The sequence below is a fragment of the Epinephelus moara genome, chromosome 16 (genome assembly GCF_006386435.1).
Source record: "Epinephelus moara isolate mb chromosome 16, YSFRI_EMoa_1.0, whole genome shotgun sequence".
NCBI classification, from domain to species: domain Eukaryota; kingdom Metazoa; phylum Chordata; class Actinopteri; order Perciformes; family Serranidae; genus Epinephelus; species Epinephelus moara.
The window spans coordinates 10947901-10968184 of record NC_065521.1 but is presented as its reverse complement, the minus strand read 5'-3'; the positions used below and the strand labels follow the sequence as shown (position 1 = coordinate 10968184).

General features: G+C 42.7%; 1 protein-coding gene and 1 long non-coding RNA gene across 4 annotated transcripts in view; one reads left to right on the top strand and one right to left on the bottom strand.

Moving 5' to 3' along the window:
- Positions 1 to 226: 226 nt before the first annotated feature.
- wu:fa11c10 (protein FAM110A) overlaps positions 227 to 20284 on the bottom strand; it is a 33845-nt gene continuing 13787 nt past the window's right edge. The window contains exons 2-4 of one of the 3 annotated variants that reach the window (XM_050064360.1): positions 17513 to 17595; positions 3716 to 4146; positions 227 to 3326 (exon numbers count right to left, since the gene is read on the bottom strand). In XM_050064360.1, coding sequence (XP_049920317.1) covers positions 1916 to 3316 — 1401 coding nt within the window. In that variant the 5' untranslated portion in view covers positions 3317 to 3326; positions 3716 to 4146; positions 17513 to 17595 and the 3' untranslated portion in view covers positions 227 to 1915. The other 2 variants (XM_050064358.1, XM_050064359.1) reach the window with 2 other exon arrangements.
- LOC126402416 (uncharacterized) lies at positions 6443 to 18335 on the top strand. The gene is made up of 2 exons (XR_007571172.1): positions 6443 to 12122; positions 17536 to 18335. It is a non-coding gene; the product is annotated as an uncharacterized LOC126402416 (long non-coding RNA).

Below are 20284 nucleotides of genomic sequence, written 5' to 3'. Positions count from 1 at the left end.
ATTGATGCTGATATGAGGGGCCAAACACCTGCCTCTGCTGAACTGGACCCGCACCAGATTTCAGATTATAAACCAAAGACTTGGCAGCAAGCACCTTGTAAACTCCCACAACACTGAAGAAATCAGAGGAGTGGTTGTTTGTGGCCATATGCTGCAACCAGGCGGCACCATTAGTCAACTTGAGAGACCAGAACAATAATAAAAACAGTGAACAAGTACATGCTTTAACATTTTTTTATTATTAATTGTTTAGAATACACCATGGTAAAGCATTTTGGATCTCTCACTTGAAGACTCTTTGGGCATCCAGTGCCGGATTCAACAGCACACATTGTTCATTGCCGCTGCTGTCGTGTTCTCCAGCCCTCTGATCTGACTCCCGCTGTACACTGCTCCTCATCTACCTGTGACAAGTACGAAGAGAAAAACCTGGCTGGTGCTCATACTGTTTATCCTAAAAAGTTAAAGGAAGTAGATGCAGAAGGTGGAGAACGTGCACAGTCTCGCTCCCGCTGCGACAAACAGGAAGTCAAATAAATACAAAACAGTCTCACTTTCTTTGCCGCTCCCCACAGAGCAGCGGGGCACATGTTACACTGGCATTCCCCTGTTTACAACATTCACACTGAGCATGTGACTGGTGCCTGTAATTGCATGTGTGTCTAAATGTGATCCTACATATACTGTCATTGTAGTAGATATGATGAGATTGCACTTTCAAAGATTGAATTCTGTACACAAAGTTGTCCAATATTAAAAAATACATTAAATTACATTTTCCAAATAAATATTGGTCCATTTTTGTTAGTATGCCAAGTACATCTTCCTGAGACACTTTCAGAACCACCACAGATATCTTTGTTTTCTATCCGAGTCTTTTCAGTCTTCTTTTTACCCATCTCTCCATTCTTACTGGAGGCAAAATAACTTTTTCATGCTACACTTACTTCGACCATCCACTTGTGAGATCATTCCTTATCACATGACTTGCTCTCTCATCCGTGCCCAGACATACATAGTAAACAGATTTCTCTTGCTGCACCAGTGCAGCATAATCCAAGACATGAGACTGTGTATCAGATGCAAACACAAACCTAGACAATGTTATGCTCAGATACACAGACAGCATGACTGCACCTGCTCTCATATTTACTCTAACTGACCTGAATGTAAAGTTTGTGCCATGATGTGATTATCTGTGTGAGTTAAGTGTGTGCTTTGCTGATGTGACAAAACCCTAAAATAAATGTATACAAACGTTTCACTTGCATGCTGACAGAAATTTGTAGAATAACAGTCTTACAGCCAAAAGGTTTTTGAAAATACAAATGTGTTTTATGGAAGCTTTTTTTTGTGAAATTTCACAGTATCAACGTGATTCTCTTCCCAGCTTGCTCAACAGTCATTGCGCTGCGTAGCATCAGAGGCTCTGGCAGCTTGAAGCCATGTTCCAGTGGCTTTGTGCTGCGGAGCTCTCTGGCACGCACACACATACACATACACACACACACACGCACGCACGCATGCACACACACACAAAGTACCTTTACATGAGGAACCACAATCGCAAACATCCTCTGCCTTCATCCTCACCATCAGCATTTATGCCAGTCTATTATTGCTTTCGTATACCAGTATTGTTAAACAAGATCAAGTGGAGGAAAAGGGAAATGTATCGTCCATGGAGTCTTGCAGGGAAGCAGTCCTGACTTGCAGCCCAGGTATCAATCACTAATGTGTAATTTCCAAAACAAGTGTGAGTCTTCAGAGGAAACAGAAAAAAACAACTACTGGATTATCCTTAAATGTCACATAAGGCAGCAGAAGATGAGCAGACGGGCTTTCCCTTCTTCAGACGTATGTAAACGTACAAAAAGTACTGCTTCCCTGTTTTTTCTTTCAAGTCCTCCCCAGTCTATACGTTAGAGACAGCGTTGTTAGCATCTCTCGCCTGACGGATGCCGTACAGCCACTTGATAACTCGAGCATTCCTCTCAATGACGGAGATGCCATAAGGAACCCGCTCGTTGGCTCTGGCGGGCCCGTCGTCGTCATCCTCGTCTCCGCAGTCTTCCCTCGCCGGGAAGGCCTCGTCCCCACACTCCGAGCTGGGCGTGCTAACGCTGCGGAGCTTGGAGACGGACACAATGTCTGAGTTGGCTCTTGTGAAGCGCTCCACTCCGCCCATACTCTCAACTTCCCCTGGGTCCAGCCCGCAGTAGTTGAAGAAGCGCTCCAGGTCGGCCGTGGCACGGGAGTATCGGTCGCTCAAGTCTGACTTTGAGCGGTGCAAGGATGGGTGCTTACGGCTGGACCCCTTGGAGCTGGCATTTGAAATACGAGTGAAAGCAGGGGAGGCTGGTGGGATCATGCCAGCTCGAACCAGCATGGGACTAGGCGGCAGGTAAACAGGAGGGGAGGGCAGGGTTTGGGGTTGGGGTTGGTTCTGAGAGGGTGCAGGAGGTGGTGGAGGTGGGACTTGGGGGTGTGCGACTTGGCCCTGGGCAGTCTGTCTGGGCCTGAGTTGGGGCTGCAGCAGAGCCCTGTGAGGTTTCCTTATTTCAGCCTGAGGCCGAACATCCACCCTGCGCACTGTCACTGAGTTAGGGGAACTATAGGGCACTGGAACCCCAATGCGGGGCACTCGTGCTGGTATAGGGGGCGGACGGCGGGTGGGTTCCGCTGCAGGGGTCCGGAGGTTGTTGTTGAGTGGAGAGGAAGTGCAGGAGGAGGTGGATGAGGAGTTGACGGTGCCAGGATTCAATGGTTTGAGGTTGTTGAGGAGTCGGTTGCTCCTCTCTTGTTCTACTGACAGGCTACTGCCGATGCTCTTAGCTCCCGATGAAGGGGATGATGAGGAGGGGGAGGTGGATGAAGAGGACTGGGAGGAGGGCATTGGTCCATCACATACATCATTGATAAGATTATTCAGAATATCCAGGTTAAGAGCAGGCCCTCTTCTTCCTCCTGGTCCATCTCTCCCTCCTCCATTCTCCACATCAGCTGGGCAGCGGGCAACTTTGCGAGCTGGAGGAGTGCTGATCTGACACTGGAGCATCATCCCTGGAGGAACGAGGGGCTTGCGAATGATGGGTGGTTTGATGGGGGCCTGGCGGGTGAGAGCCACCTGCTGGCTCTTCACATATTTAGCCTTGTCGGCCTCCAGGCGTTCTACAGCACTCAGTTTACGGGCCCCAGGCTCAGCCTGACGACGGAAGTAGTCTGGACCCTTGTTAAGTATCCTGAAGGGCATAGCAGAGGTGAAGGGAACCCCGGCCAGACGGCCGTCTGATGGCCGCAGGGTCTCCACTGGCATACTGGAGGAGCTGACAGAGAGAAAGAAATATTTTCTATCAGTCAAAAGGTTTTTGAAACTGAAATATGTACAAATGAAAAGGCAAGCAAAGAATAAAGAGAAGAGCAAGAGAATGATACACTTCTCTGTATTTATTGTGTTAAAGGTAACACAGTGATTTATACCAACCACAGTGTTGTGGACAAGAGATAAAAGTTAGACAAGAGACAAACAGAAGACCTGACAGAAGGAGAGGTGGCTGAGACTGGGGCTTTAATGGTCAACGAACATCCTTTTAGAGCTCCCACATGTCCTCTCTAAGCTTAAGAAAATAGCTCTTTTGTACCCTCTCTTTTCTTCCCACTCTCCACCCTCCTCTCCTCCCTCCCTCGCACCCAGAGCCCCCTTTAACTTCCTCACCAGTCGCTGTGCTGCTGCTCTCACTTCTCTCCTTTTCTTCCTCCTTTCTTCTCTGTCGCCTCTCTTGCTCTTTTATCCTTCCTTTCCACTGAGTCCAGGATCAGTGAAAGGCTACTTGTGGGACAGGGTCAGCTGGGGTCAAATTCCACATCAGGCCCAGCCAGACCACCTCTATTAGCTCAGCGGTGACCCAGAAGAGGGTTAGGCTGCAGATCGGGGTCACCGGTCAGCCACAGTGCAGCCGATGGAAGCTCTTTATCCAAAACGCAGGTCTGGCAGAGCAGCCGGTGGTGATACGGGCAACACAACAGCCTTTAAGATCCCCTTTATGATCTCCGTCCAACTGGTCTGTCAAGCCCGGCGTCTGCCTGTCCAGCTGGTGATCTGACACAAAAAGCTGTCCAGCCACTCAGCTAAAGCGCCCCACAGTCCTGGAGAGGGTTAAAAGAGAAGGAAGTCCAAGTCAGATAATAGCAGAGCTCTCCGTTTTCTGCCCGCCTCTTATTAACAAAAGCATCCACACGCACTGATACACACACACACTCACACACACACACACACTCAACCGGCTGACAGACGGGGACTCTCTTCAACACTGAAGTGGAGCAGACGGGACAGGCTTTAAAACCAGAGTCTGGCTCCTCCCAGCCGGCCAATCACACTTCAGGCCAGGAGCCGTGGTGGGGCACAGGGGGCGGGGTGGGAGGCGGGAGGTGTGCTCGCATTGGTCCAACTCGAAAGCGATTCTGACCAATTGGACCCCTCCCCCCTCCGAGCACAACAAAACACTGGGGCAGGATTTTCATTCAAATGAAAATTCTTTGAAAGGGAGAGAGGGGGGAGAGAAAGAGAGAGGAGGACAACGGGCAAAACAGCTGCAATCTTTTACATTGACTTGCATCAAGCTCAGCAGGGTGCTATGAAAACACTGTGAAAACAGTGAAAGCCCACACAACTGTTCTCCTTGTTGAGCTCTTTGTCTTCATCACCACAGAAAAAGAGACCAAATGTGATTGAGAGACACAGTAAACAATAGAGGATTGCCTTATTCCGAGTCTCATCATGGTTACATTTGTATTTTAACTATTTAGCTTGTGCTTGTAGTGCTGCGGTCTTAATGTTTAGTGTCTACAACTGGCCTGATTTAGAGAAAAAGAAACAAAGACAGGCAGTGAAAGTTATTTCTCTGTTTCTACATGTTCGCATTTGGGATGTCTATGGTTAACAATTAATCAGTTAACCCCAGAGAATATTTTTGACCGATGTCAGTTTATAGGTAAATTTCACTACTCTTCAGTTTACTCCACTGAGCACCACCTGGATCTGATGGGAGCCAGGCAGCTGGCTAACCACGTTAACATGCAGAAACGTGGAGCCCACTTTTCAGTCTCCACTTGTTAGTTAACTAGTTAGCAGTTTCAGCATACTAGTGGTGCTCACATAGTTAACAAGGCTAGAGGGGTTATGCGGCACAAATGGGCGTCCTTGAGGGAGACCGGGGGTGGCCACCATGTATCCGCAGCAATGTCGTCCCACCACTGGGACTACCTCACCAGCAGTAATCATAAATGAGCGGCAGCACTAGCCAGCTTCCACCCAACCCGGCTGGTGTGCAGTGCAGAGTGGCCAAGGCTAACGTTAGCTAACCAGTGGAGACCGGAGGCTGGGCAGTGGGCACTATGTTTCTGCATGTTATCACAGCCAGCTGGCTGTCTATCAGCAAAGCCAACAGAAAATAAAATAAAAGGCAAGACACTTACAACACAAAATTTCACTATCTCTAAATGGATAGCTCTTTGAAATGCGGCGCTACAGCTCACTGAGTCAATGGAGCACTGGACTAAAAGGAAAGGCCTCTCTGTCAGGCCCCTCAGGAAGGGAGCTGGGCTTTGAAGCCAATTTTCATAGTGGCCAAACACTGGTACTGCAGTTTCCAGGGTTTGTCACAAGATGCCATTGGGCCCAAAAAGACTTTTCCCCATAGACTTACATTGGGAAAGGACATCCATAAATCAGTGGATACATTTTTTTGAGCAGCCAGTGGAAGTCTCTAGTGCGCCTGCTCTATGGGCCCAATGATGCAGAAGCATAATGATCATCTGGGTAATTTTATATCGCAGAAATAGAGCTTTTTTGGCTTCATGCGCCACTGAGCAACTTTCATAGGAATGAACAGGATCTTCCAATGCTGTACCCAGGTCTCTTAATAAATCCATGCTCTCTGTATTTCACGTCATTTTGCATTTTTCCTTTAAAAAATAACCAGTTAGCGGTTAATGGGTGTCAGGCTATCGAAAGCAAAATTAAACGAAACTGACATCCCTAGTTTGCATCCAATTACTTCTGCATTATTATTTCTGGGTTTTAAGAATTCAAAGCACTGCTGACACACAGCGTCTATTTCCCTCTTTCTCCAAGCTCTAATTTCCCAGAAAAACAATTCTCTCCATCCACTCCTCCACTCCTCAATGCTGTTCATACCTCCCCCTACTTCTTATCGTTTACAACATTACACTCCAGGGTTACATCACACCCAGTTAGTGGGCCCGTTCTCTCCCTGCTCCTCCTCTTCACCTCCACCTCCAACATATCTATCCGCACATTTTTAATTAGTCTTTTTATAGCTGTCTTCCTTCCCGTCTCTGTCAACATGTGACCCTGTTTCCCCCACACACAACCCCCCCCCCCCCCCCNCCACAGATATGCACAAACAGTCACACGCTTTGCTTTCATCTTGACTATGTGACAAACCAAAGAAGAGTTTAAAATAGTCTATCTTAAATTACAAACACATTTGCATCACAGAAAATAATGATTCACAAACACTAAGCGACCAAAAGCCTTTAGGCGAGCCTCTAAGGAGTACAATCAGGGGATAGAGAAAAAATAAGCTGTTATGGAAAAACTGAATGCACAATAACAAAATTATCTGGGTAAGAAGAAAAATTTACCAACTGACAGGCAATGAAAGGACAGATTGTTCAGTTAGTTTCAGTTACAGGAAGACAGATACCCATGAGATGCACAGAAGATGATGACATCACCACAGTTGGAACCTTTGGCTTATCAAAAGGGCTTAATGATCCACAGAGTGAGAGACACACACACCTGTCTTCAAACTATTGAGATTTCATTAGTTAAGAGTACTCTATGGATTTAGCATTGCACACCTATAACAGTATTGGACATGGCATTTGCTGCCATGCAAAAAAATTGCCGTGGCTTTCTGCATATCATATGAACTTCATAATCGACATGGACCCTATTTTCCCATGTTTTTGTCTCTAAGTGACGAATAGGAACAACATTTTTGGAAATAGGTACAGTGCTGAGGAAGAGGGCTGCAGCCACTAGGCTACCATGTAAACAGTCAGAGGCGTGTTCGCACCATCAATTTACGTCCACTAAAAGTGCTTGTTTATTTCACTGACAGGTTCAGATTGTTATTCTATGTGTCTGACAAGATTATTGAAATGATCCCTACAGAAATAAACCCTTTAAAATAAAAAGTAATTTTATAATTGTAAAACACACTTCATTCAAAGTCAACAAAAAACAAATTAGAACTCACAGAAACCATCTCTCCACTGCTTTGATAACCACCAAATCTGGTTTTGTTGAAATAAACCTTAAAATCACCCACTTGGACATAAAAATGCGCTGGCTCTATACACGCTAAAGCTCCTAATTATTTAAATAGAGTCTGGTGGGTTTGGCGATGGCAGTTTCTGGGCTGCTTCTGGTCAAACAAAAAGGATCTAACACTTAATCCAAACACTGTTAGATTGTTTATCCACCGGTAAAAAAAAACACTGGGCCTACACTGACCTGTAATTCTTGAGATTGTAAATCCCTACCTTATAATGTTATGGTATATCATCAAAACACAGACGAATGACATTAAGTAACGTTAACACTGCTATATTGTCTTTGAACCTGCATGGAATTTACTAAAACATGCCAGTCTATTACATCACAGTGTTCTGGTAAATTGTGAGGCAAATTGTGATTTGTGATATTGGGCTTATAAATAAAATTGATTGATTGATTGATTGATTGATGGCTGTAGGATAGTGATAATATAGTACGGTGAATTAATCATACAGTAAATGTAATAGTGTCTCTTATGTGAATTCAAAAACCAAGTTTCCTCGCATTTACAGGCTGAGAGAAAAACCTGTTTTCCCCTCACTGACCACACTGCCTAACTATGACTAGACACCAACTGTATCTATAAGCTGACACCAACATTACCTATAATGCACGCTACTCCAGACAGTTCAGTCAGAGATGAAACAGTGCTATGCTAGTTGTGGTTAATGCAGATATAGGGAGCAGCCTACAGAGGTCTGGTAAGCTCTCTTCTTTATAACTCCACTTTTTTCATTTTTCGTTATCAAACTTGCAGTCTTTAACCTTAACAGATGCAATTTATCAGACTTTACATAGCGACATGGCACAAAAAGCGTTATACAACTTTTTTTCAACTGTGCAGTCATATTGCTTAACACCTGTAAACAGACTTGGATGTGTGAAATGATCATCATTAACACACAAATTAATGGATGTGGTGTGTCAGTCAACAAACCAAATACATGACTCAACACTGGCACTCCACCTGCTAGAGAAAACATTTGCACTACAGCACAGTAAACACACGAAAGACCACAGTAAAAACTGGAGCCAGCCACTGAAACTTTACAGTATCCAGCAAAGAGAATATTTGAAAACAATTTTAACAGTCTGCCTTAAAATCTTATTTTACAAGTAATATATGTCCTCTTTTTATTACATTTTTTGTACTTTTAAGTGCATTTGCGCTCTTATTCCAAAAATACTTAAATGCTAAAAAGAAAACATGCTCAGGAAATGGACAGGCAAGTCCCCAAAACCCTTTGAAACACCAAGAAAAAGGCCTTCTACCTCACCACTCACACACTGACTAACACTAGCTTCAGTGCATAGCTATAAGTGATTATACAGACAGTTGTATATGTGTCCAAACTCATCCTAAAGAAAGACTTTACCAGAAAGAGTGAAGACAAATGTCTGGTCTTAGAGACCTCCGCTACCTCAGGTTTAGTATGCTGTGGCCTTGTCATTACCCTCACACAGGCCTCTACTACAAAAAACACATCCTTTTAGTCCAGATTTAGAGTCTTTTCATGTCCACAAAAAGACCTATTTCTTTAAGAATGGTCTTTGTCATTTGGCTAGAAATAAAATACACAAATACTTAGAAGGTCCCAATTCAAAGTGCAATGGTCCATAAAGTGTACACATAGTAACTTGGCCTCCTCTCTGGTTTTTCCACAACATAACATAATGTAATTTAAAGGCTCCATTTCTTGACTCCGACACACGCTGTAAACATGATTACTACAGTGGAAAGTCATGTAAACACAAAGGGGAATCATGGGATAGGTCACCAGTTCAAACACTAGAAAACACAAGGTTTTAACGCCCATGCAAGCAAGAGCTGTGTGCATCCAAACACAAAACACACACACACAAAGATCCAACATAAACCCATTTCAACTATAATCCCATGATCCACTCATTAGTCACACTATTTGTTACCTTACTGGACCCACAGTTCAGCCATGAATACTGTTGGTGGCGGAGCAACAAAGAGTCAAAGTGATCGAACTACTTACAATAGTTATTGTTGATAAAAGGCTCCAAACACCTGGAGCAAAGGACAGGAAAAAGTCAAATAAAAGCTGCTAAATGAATTCACACTGCTTAGAGATCAGATTTGGGGACAGGGCTGGGCGATAAAAGGATAATTATCATGATATAGTTTTCCTCAATAATAACACGACAAATTTTCAATAAATATATGACATAATTAAACCATGCAAACACAGGAAGAGGGGGGTGCTAATGCACCTTAAATGCTAGTCGCCACCCGCCATTATAGCGAAGAAAACAACAGCCACCAAGACTTACTGTCACCAAGCTAATGCGGTCACTTATTAGTTATTTTGAGTGTTCTGATCACAGATAACAGCACCGGGCTACCCCACCATTACATTCACCACATGACTTTAGTTATGTTAGCTATGCTATTTGTACATTAGCAAGTTAACGTTATGTTACTTGCAGCTATTTCATTAGAATTAAATCAAATAACATGAATAAAAGGTAATGCAAATAAAACTTGGATACATCAAATTGTCCATGAACATGATCTCTGACTGCTATTTTGTGACATCATCAAAGTCAGTCTTTTGTTTTTGCTTTGATTGAGAAACATCAGAAATTATACACTTTGGGTTTAAAATTTGTACAGAAAATATTAACCATGGTTGAGTCTTCTTTCCTTTGTTTACAGTGTCAGCTAAAACACTTAAAAATTGTTTTAAGGCATCTGCACTAACAGTTTGATCTGCTGCTGACCAGGATTAAGATTTCTTTGTATATTAAAGGTTTTACTTACTGACATTACTTTGATTATAATTGTTTTGAATCTACCTCAGATCTGTGAGTGTTCCACTGTTTGGCAAATACTGTCATCATCTGACGATAAAGAATAGTTTAAACCACAGCTAACCGTATGTTTCTTCGAATTTCACTCAGGGGCAAAAACCAGCCTTTAAACTTGAAAGAAAAATGATTTGACATTTATTATGGTAATTATTTATATTTACCTGGCCATATCACCCAGCCGTATTAGGGAGTATGTAAAAGCAAGCCCAGTTCCCCCGTTCTTTGGTACCAATAAGAGCCATCTACATGCAAATAGCCTGGATAGTCCCCTCACCCTGCCTGTACAGGGTCAGGCAGCTCAAAGGCATCTCTCCTATGGGACTAATGTGTGTGTGAACTGCAGCGTTATAACTCCAGCTGCCACCAAACAAGGTGCAAACTGATCAAACTACAAAATGAGTGCACGGATCTGAGTGTGAGTTAGGAATAACTTCCTTAGGAGACAAAAACATCTATCAGCCTGTGTGTCTTGTTTTTCTAACTTTCCATCTTCTACTTTCAGTTCATGTTCTTTTCTGCAGTTACACAAACAGCTGATGTCTCGAAAAAGCGGCAAACGCACCACAGGCACCCACCACAGCGACAGACCAAGGAATGATATTTCTATTCCACGATGGAAACTTGCTCAGTTCCATTATCATAAAATGCTAACCACTGTGCTGTTATGAATCTGACTGCTTTTCCAACCACCATATTAGCGGGGAATGATATGGCCTACGATGTCTGCTGTGTGTGTGAGAAAGAGGTTGTGTTTCATAGTGTGTGAGCGTGTGAGTAATACATTAGTAAGACAAAGAATAGATAGATTAAAGTGTACACGTTATTATTCAGATCTCTGTGACCAGAAATGTTTCAAAGGGAAGTAGAGGAAGCTCCAGCTGAAAGGAAGGGATGACTAACTTTTTACCACAGCTGACTATGGTCATCTACCAACTGGCCTGCTTTAAGACTAATTACAGGGAGAGCCCACAACTGGGAGCAATTTGCCTCACCAATATTTTCTAACACAAAATTACTGATTGATTGAATAAATAGCAAACAGCAGCATGTGAGGAAATGGGTTTTGGTAAGAGAGGCAAAAGCAAAGAGAAACACAGGCCAAAACTTTTAAACTTTTCCTCCTAGAAAATGTCCTGACTCACAAAAAAAAACAAAACAGGAAGATGCAGCAGGACCCTGAGGGTCCAAACACAGGGACAGGAACAAGGCGCTGTGACGCCAGCTGGCTTGTCATATCGCAGTGGCCTTGGTCCCAGCGGACATTGACCCCAGATTGTATAGAAAACAACAGAGACCCCACCTAAAGAGATGTCACCAGTAATCCCCTCCTGTCCAATCTGACACTGAAGAACACATTGTTAATCTTGGGAACTAAATGAATGATCTAAGTGTAGATAACAAGATAAGGTGATTTCAAGGTGATTTTTAGCTTGACAACTTTCCCCAAGCTGGAAAGGATTCAGTATCTTGCTCAGGTGCAATTTGCAGCTAATTACTACTTAATAATATTTAAATTCTTTAATCTCTGGGAAGAATCACATTGACTGGTCATGTATTAAATGTTCTTCGAAAGAGTCACCTTCCCCTCAAGCAGAGACAGAGAGAAAAAGGAGGAGGGCGTAGTTGTGGCAAGTTAGTCAGCAGTGATCTCTCAGGTTCATCGCCCACTGGAGGGACGAGCAGGAAGCGATGACGCATTTCACAACAGGAAATGTGTAAGAAAGACAGAAAAACAAACAGAAGCACTCAGCTGGAGTGTTTGCTTCTGACTGTGTGTGAGTGGTTGTTTGTGGGTGATCAGCAGGTTGACTCTGTTTTACGGTGACCTTCACCCATCTATTCCTGGGCACTGGGACTTGCCATAAAGCCTGTACACAATGCATTGGCAACCGCTGTAGAGGAATCACACACTGAGGTAAGCTGTGACTGTGCAGTCTAACCACTGCCTAACAAATCACTGCTGAAAACAATGAGTATCCCTTAGAGTTCACTAAAGCCTCGCAACTCAGAGCAGGGTGTTATTACCTCTTCCTGCTCTGTCAACCTCTTTTTTAAAGGTAGAGAAACAACTGTGACTGCACACTAGGGTAGCAGAGGGTTGATTGAAATTTTACGAGGGACGTTAAGTTCAGGAATTTAGGTTTTTTTTTTTTAAGATTTTGAAATTTCAATATAAAAATTTTACCTTTTAACAGTGAAATTTTGGGGGACACACAGGGATGTTGCACCACAATGTTTCTACAGTGCCATTCGTGTTTTCGCATTAGCCACTATAGTTAGCAGCCCCTCCACAACAAGTGTAACAGCACTGGAAAAACACTGACTTGTAACATGAAACTGCTTTTTTCAGTGCTTTTACCAGTTTAAATCACCTGGTCCGTTTGTTTTGGAGAGACGGAGACCTATGCAGATAAGTCAGCATACATTAAAAACCTCCTGAACAATGCACATTGAAGGAATCCTAACCGGGAGATCACACTTGGTACACAGAAGCTTCAGCTGGTTGCAATCTGCAATCTTGCTTGAGGACAGTTTGGCTGATTCTGAACAGTTTTACCAAGGCTAAAAGTCAATAGTCATGCTAGCAGCTAAATGCTAACATTAGCATGCTAAAACTTTCTAATAATCACTAAAGAACAGCTGAGGTTTCAATCTAAACAAGTCTGAACTGATCATAGTGTAGAGTAAAAGCTAGAAATCGCCAGTCATTTGGATTCATCCTCATAAACATCCATAAATGTCAGTTCAAAAATTCATGAAAATTCATAGTTCATTTATAGAAGTTCAATAGTTGAGATATTTACAGTTGTTATTTTAGGTGGTGGATCTACTGACAGTACTGCTTTACCTTGACAGAATACATCACCAAGCCGAGATAGGTGTCCTGAGTATGCAACATAATCATGCAATGTCAGTCAGAAAAAGTCATAGAAATATGTGCTGGATTTGTGATATTGCTGGAGCGAGGGGCTGTGGAGCAGTATGGTGTTGTGACTCTACATAAAAGAGACAGGACAGGAAATGAGAGAGGAAGTATGGAAAGATTCTTTAACACTCAGTATGCCTGCCACTTGAACTCAGTTAAGCATTCTCCTTGTATCTTCTGGTTGAATGATCTGAAGTCTAATCTGGTTAAAAAAATCTGGTTATGTGCGTGCAACACAAGCCCCAGCTCATCACCTACTGGGACACCCCAGCTTCAGTTTGTAAGTCAATAAAAAGCTTAAAAGAAGAGTTCAAAGGTTATCAGTCACGCCCCTTCCAGGCTGATTTAGGGAGCTTCAAATACAGCTAATGAAGACAGAGAGGCGAACACCAGACCTCATCCCTTAATGCCCTGGCCTCACCACACACTGCTGTGCAGCTATCAGCTCTGGCCACGCTGCCCATTTCCCACTGAAAACAGCTCTTGGCTGGGTGGAGAACGCGCCTGACATGCATGACTGAAGTGTCTGGATGAAAGGTTATGCAACTCTTACACGGACTAGGGTCTAGTCAGCTGCAAAAACAACCACTGAACCATAAGCAGACAGTTATTACAACATCTAGGTTCATTTTTGTATGGCCCTCCCCCACTCTCTCCCTTTACACCCCCCACCACCACCACCTCTGCCCATCACTGTCTGTGTCTGTGGCCCCGGAAAACACACACATCCACGCACAATTACACCCAAGGGTGGGATGAGGAGGGGTCCAATCCAGTCTCATGTGTATGAGTGTAGCTGTGCATCCATGAATGTCAGCATCCTCATTTCTGTGTGTGAGAGAGTGTGTATATATGTATGTGTGTGTCAGGAAGGGAGTTTTGTCTGAGTAGGTAATCAGTGGAGAGCAGGTGGCTAAGTCTTCCCTCAGGAAAACTAAACCCCGCAGCTAAGACCAACATATTATAACATCTGCCATTTGCCTACATTGAATAAATACAAAAAAGCTGAATTAATATGCGTTGCAACAATGATCAAGAACAACATGATACTAGGGATGTGCCCGATTAGTTGTCAATTCAATTATACGTTGCTACCCTCACTAGTCAGCACCAGAAATACTAGTCAGTTAAACTTATTATTAAAAATATTATTATTTTATGAAATACTGTTTACCCTCTAAAAATGTCACTGTACTAATGAGGCACATTTCCTGAAGGCTTACTTTGCTACAGAATATTGTTGTCAATACATGTTATTTGTCCACTTTTATTTGGTGAGTTGTCATGTTTTGTGGTATAATTTACAATGGTCATAATACACGGTGCAAAGGGTCACACATTTCAGCAGCATTAAAGTATGATTTGGTTATTAAAAAATTCAATCAATGATTTAAATGGCTTTTATAAAATAAACGGGTTTTTTTCGAACAATGTTTAAACTTGTAGATTAACTTGTGCTCAACTTTGACTGTGTCCTGTACTTGCTTTTTGACTAGTCAGCTAATCTAAGTTTAAACTTTAAGGGCGAGTGGAAATATTGTAGAAATATAGTTTGTGAATAAAATTAATGAGGCGGGTTGCTAAAATAAGCCTGCTACGAACCCTCATCACAGCAACACATAAGCTGAACACTTTTCCCTCTGCACTGACAGAATGAAACATCTCACTTTCAATAATTGTATCACAATTCTTTGATTGACCCCCGCAGCTGTCCACCGTCGCTACAGTTACTCTTACCTTTTCTGGCTCACTGCTCTGCTGTGTGATCTTATTGAAGTAAATGTATACAAGTACTGTCAGCAAAATGTATGTAAGGTAAAAGTATTAATAGTGCAGTAAAATGTTCCCTGTCAGTGTGATCCAGTTGTACCTGACATTTTTGGAATTATATTACTGCTGCATTAATGTGTATGTTCCATTTGACTGCTGTGAATGTTTAAGGTTGTGCTAATTTAATCTCCTTTTTATACTGCTGGGTAGTTTAATCTACAGCAATGTATCATACTGTCCTACGAGAACCACCTATCTCTACAAAGTCAATTTTTCATGGTGTCAGAAAAACAGCCCTGTTTTCAGCTTTGTGACTATGCATTATCCAGCTGATCCAAGAGGGTTTTAAGGAGGAGGAGGAGAACTTTCTCAACACATATAGGAACATTTCATCCTTCAGTTTATCATAAACATTCAACATCAACACATCTGGAGATAGGTGGTTTTCACTGGACAGGAAGGGGATAAAAAATCTAATGTGAAAAGTAATATACCTGTCAGACAAGCCTAAATGTAGTGAAGTAAAAAGCATTTCCCTCTAAGACATATAGAGCATAGAGCAGAAGTATATGGGAATACTAAAGTAAAGTATAAGGACCTCAAATGTGTATTAAAGTACAATTCTTAAGCAAATGTACTTTTAGTCACATTCCACCATTGCAAACAGGACCTGCTCGTTTGTGTTCATTTTTATTTCATGCAGTTTTATGGCCAGGTGAAAAATATCTGGCCAGTCATTTTTTTTTTAAACTTTACCAGCCATTGGCAAATAGGCCAAAAAGTGAATTTTGTACCCTGCATGCAGGATTACAACCGTACAAATTTACAATGCCCGTAGAGATTCTGGCACTGCTGAGCCTCTAGAGGGTGAAATAACTCTGATCCAGCAAAGAATTTCTGCTGATCATAGAAACTGCGATGATACCCCGCAAACTTATCAGTAGATCTTTTGGGAGATGAGTGTAATTTCAAGTGTGTGTGTTCGGATCAGTGGCTTGAGGCAGCTCCTCTTGTCTCACTTAGCTGGAGCTCATCTCTCAGGTAACACACACACACACCTGGAGTCATATGTGCACATATGGACACATATAGACACTAATGCAATTACATGCCAACTGCATATTAAAAAAGATACAGTATTGCATACCTGAACAGTCACATACACGCACAGGTCTATGCTGCAATGCCAGAGCCTGAAGGCAAACTAAAAAATGCAGGGAGAGAGAAAATATCTCAACTTCAATGTGGTGATGAACACATTCCAGAGACACGCAGGCGTGGATGCAATCACATACTGCTGTCCTCAGTCAGCTATAGAGCACACACACACACACACACACACACACACACACACACACACTCTAGTGGGAGGGAGAGTGGTCACTGTGGAGTCGCCTCAATGGCTAGGCCTCACTGTTGGCTTTGATACAGGGAGTGTTTTACTCACTAACACACACACACACACACACACACACACACACACACCGTTGGTTGCACTCACATGTACAATCACACTCACACACAGGCGTCTTTCTGCGACTGTTAACCCTTTATAATACCTGATTACCTCTTCACTAACAGAGAGAGGCGCTGACAGTCTGAAGAGGCCCATGAAAAAATGAGTTTGTTTGTTTTAGCTAACGGTCTGATGCGATGTGCCCTCAACGTCTCTCTCTCTCTCGTACAAGCTTAAAAACAGAAGTAACTCCATGCAGCTCAGACAGGAAACAGACAGATGAGCTAAAGAAACGTTGTCAGATCTTTGACCCTTAACAGCACAGTCTGTGAGATTAACCAAAGCACCTCTACCATGATAACGCTCTGAAACACTGTTCTCTTCTGCTTGAAATAAAATGTCAACATGAAACTTGTTAGAGGTACAACACATCCACTCTCCCAGCCGGCCGCGCAGCTTCTCGCCCTGTTACAGCTGACAGGGCCGAGAGAATGAAAATAGTCCTGGAGCAGAGCTGCCAAATGTTATAATCAAGACCAGTATTTTTAGATTTGGCATTCCATCTCAAGGACAAGGAAGCACAGGCAGGGACACAGTAAGAGACAATAGCTACCTCTGTTATAACAGAGCATTTCATTTGCTTTGTATAGTTTTCAGAAACTATCACTATAAAGACTTGTGCTGATCCTCTTATTAATATCCTATGTTTAAGATATTAGCAACAAAAATTAAATGCATCTATATAAACAGACCATTCAAAAAAAAATCAAAAGCTAAACCAATTAAAGACAGAGAAAAATCTTTAGGTCAAAACATCCCTCTAAAGTGTAGTTTGCTGTCGCTACCTGCTAGAGCAACAAGCCCTCCCCCCTTTTAAGTACACAGACACAACCCTCTGTCTACACACTACAGGCACGCTGATCTGCTCAAACAGGACAGAAAGTAAAGTTTACTTACATGGTGTATACGAGTCGGACAGTATAATCTGAAACCACGAAAACCAGTAAACTTGAAAGCGACAGTTGCGTGTCACACTGAGAGAAGCAGGTAGGAGCTCTGAGTCCGCAAGGCTGCTTCCAGCTGGTACAACTGCCAATGTGCCGGTAAGCGCGTGGTGTCTTCCTGTGTGTGCGGCAGTCAAATGAACACTAACCTGAGCGTCTCTCTGCTCCTTAGGCTCATATGCTTCTCTCCTTCTCCTCCTACTGCTGCTGAGGAAGACTCCGCCCCCTCTGACTGGAAGCAGGAAGAGAGTTAGGAGAGCAGGAAGCAAGAGCTTTTACTCACAGTCACATGATCTTCCCAACACTTTCTCATTACTGAAGTGCCATTTCCACTAACTATAGCAGTGGCACCCGTAATGCAGGAAATGGGAACAATGATTCGTTTTTGTAACCATGCTGGTGCAGAAGTACAGGAAAAGCAGGTAAAGTGTCTCACCAGCGCTCATCGTAGAGAAAATTATGAATATAGACACAAATCAGAGATTGATTAAACTGTGTGAACAAGATTTTGTTTTTACAGCCATGATTGCTACTGTATTACAGCTCATGAGAACTACTGTCTTTTCCTGCTTTTTCCAAACAAACTGCTGCCGTCTCTGCAGCTGCTGCTGAAAATATAAAATGCATCCTTCCTGTTAACAAGAGGACTTTTCCTGGGAAAGACTGACCGGCAGGTGAAGCAGAATACCCATTTTTAGCTGACTGTATTAGAAATTACCACAGTTTATGGTGTATTTTGGTGTGTGTATTGTGTGATGAGTATTTTATTGTATTCTCATTTTACAGTGTGTTATGGTTTTGTGATACTGAATGTTGTATATTTTGAATACACTGTACATGTAAAAGCTCAAATAGGGACAAGAGTTGAAAAGTAGCAATAGCTACAAACTCTCAGTGCAGAACATCAGTTTCATGCTCTGTATGGGACGAAAATAAATTGCATCAGCCCTGGCTAATAAAATTAATTCAAACAGACAGGTCAGAAGTGAGTCTAACGTTTGACGCTACTCCCTATGTCTATCACTAAAGCTGCAATGATTTCTCTATTAATTAATATGTCAATTGACCGAGAAAAGTTACAGTAATATCTCACAGAAATGTGCCTTGGGGGCTTTTTCCACCACGAGAAAATCTAAAAATGCCACGCCATCTACAAGTGCATGTTTGAAAGGGACATATCACTTATGAACACTATGGACTGCTGCAGGGATGACGTTCTTTTGTAGGTTGATGCAGAACTCCGCCCTGGTTCCTTCGTCAAAATGCCAATAAGAATTTTCCACAGGATTTTGGATTATTGCTGAAAATAAGCTTTGTGGCAAACAAACCTTTATGATACTTACATATTCTGTTCAGCACCACTTTTGTGATTTTTGAAGCATAAATGCAATCGCCACAAGAAAAAAGCTAACGTTAGGCTATAAACAAGATACGCCACGGTCGCATGACTTCAATGTTACCTCAACGAGGCTGTAAAGCCGTGTTCCGTGTGATGACATTCTGTAGTCTCAGTTTTAGCCACTTGTTAGCAGCTACCTTTGTTAAGGCACATAAAAGCTTCAAAATTTAGGAGTGGGGTGTAAATGCCTATTTTATGTTAAAGAAGAAACAACGTTAAAAACACTTAAACTTGTGTTAACCACTAGACCCCCCCAAACAATATTATCACAATACAATATTATTGTGATTTAAAACATGTTGCAATATGCTGAATACTGCGATCACATAGATAGTGATATATTGCCATCTATAACTTTTTTCCAACTACTACTTGTGTCGCGGCACGGTGGCGCAGTGGTTACCATTGTCGCCTCACTGCAAGAGAGTTCCCGGTTCAAACCCAGGAGGGAGCCCTTCTGTCAGCGTGGGTTTTCTCCGGGTACTCCGGTTTCCTCCCACAGTCCAAAGACATGCAGGTTATATTAATTGGTGACTCTAAATTGCCGATAGTTCTCTATATGATCGCCCTACGATAGTCTGGTGACCAGGATGTATTACGCCTCTTGCCAAATGTCTATGCTGTTTCGATTTTTCCCCACACCCCTATTAACCGACTTTACTTCAGGCATCTAACCAAAGAAACCCCACTGCTTTCAAGACAAGGACACAGGGGGTTTTAAAACGGCAACCCATTTCCAGGTTTTAGGACTAATTCCTGCAACATTCTAACTTTGTAAAGTTTTAAGAGCTGTATGCGACATTCAGAGCATTAATATAACAGCAAACAACTATCTACTATGTAAAGATATAGTGGAGTAGTGGGATCCTGAGTAGAGAATGAAGTCACGCTACCTCTGTGTGTGTTTTAATCCAAGCTTCTCTGTTCTTTGTTGTACTAGCCAGTATGGCCATGCGTGCTTGTTAGTGCACGCAAGTCCCCGTGTGTGTGTCCCACTGGCTAGCTAATCGCCACTGCTCTGCACTGCGGTTACCACGGATAACGCTGCCCCCCTGTGGTAGAATGCCGTTGTTGTAAAAGCATAAATCCTATTCTCCGGTCCCCCCCTCTACTTTAACACCATCAGCTCTGACAACACTGTTGCCTTTGTTAGCACTTCTCCTGCTGTTAGAACTGTTAGCTGCTCAGCCACCTCCATGTTGAGAGCCCTGTGCAGTCAGTCCCTGCTAACTCTGAATCATTTATGCTCTGAATCTCACATAAAGCTTCTTAATCAGTTTCATATTACTTTATATGAATAAGACTAGACATAGCACATTAGAAAACATTTACACCAACATAAGAAAGCAGATAAACACTATTAATTCACTGAGTCTAGGTTTACCCTCAACTACATCCCAGAATCCAAAGAAAACACTGATTTCTTCAAGTTATGCCAGATAACATTAGCCTTTCCTGTCCAATAGATCCTTCTGAGATAGTAAACCTTACATACTGGTAAGTGAGAAAGTCAAGGAAGGAA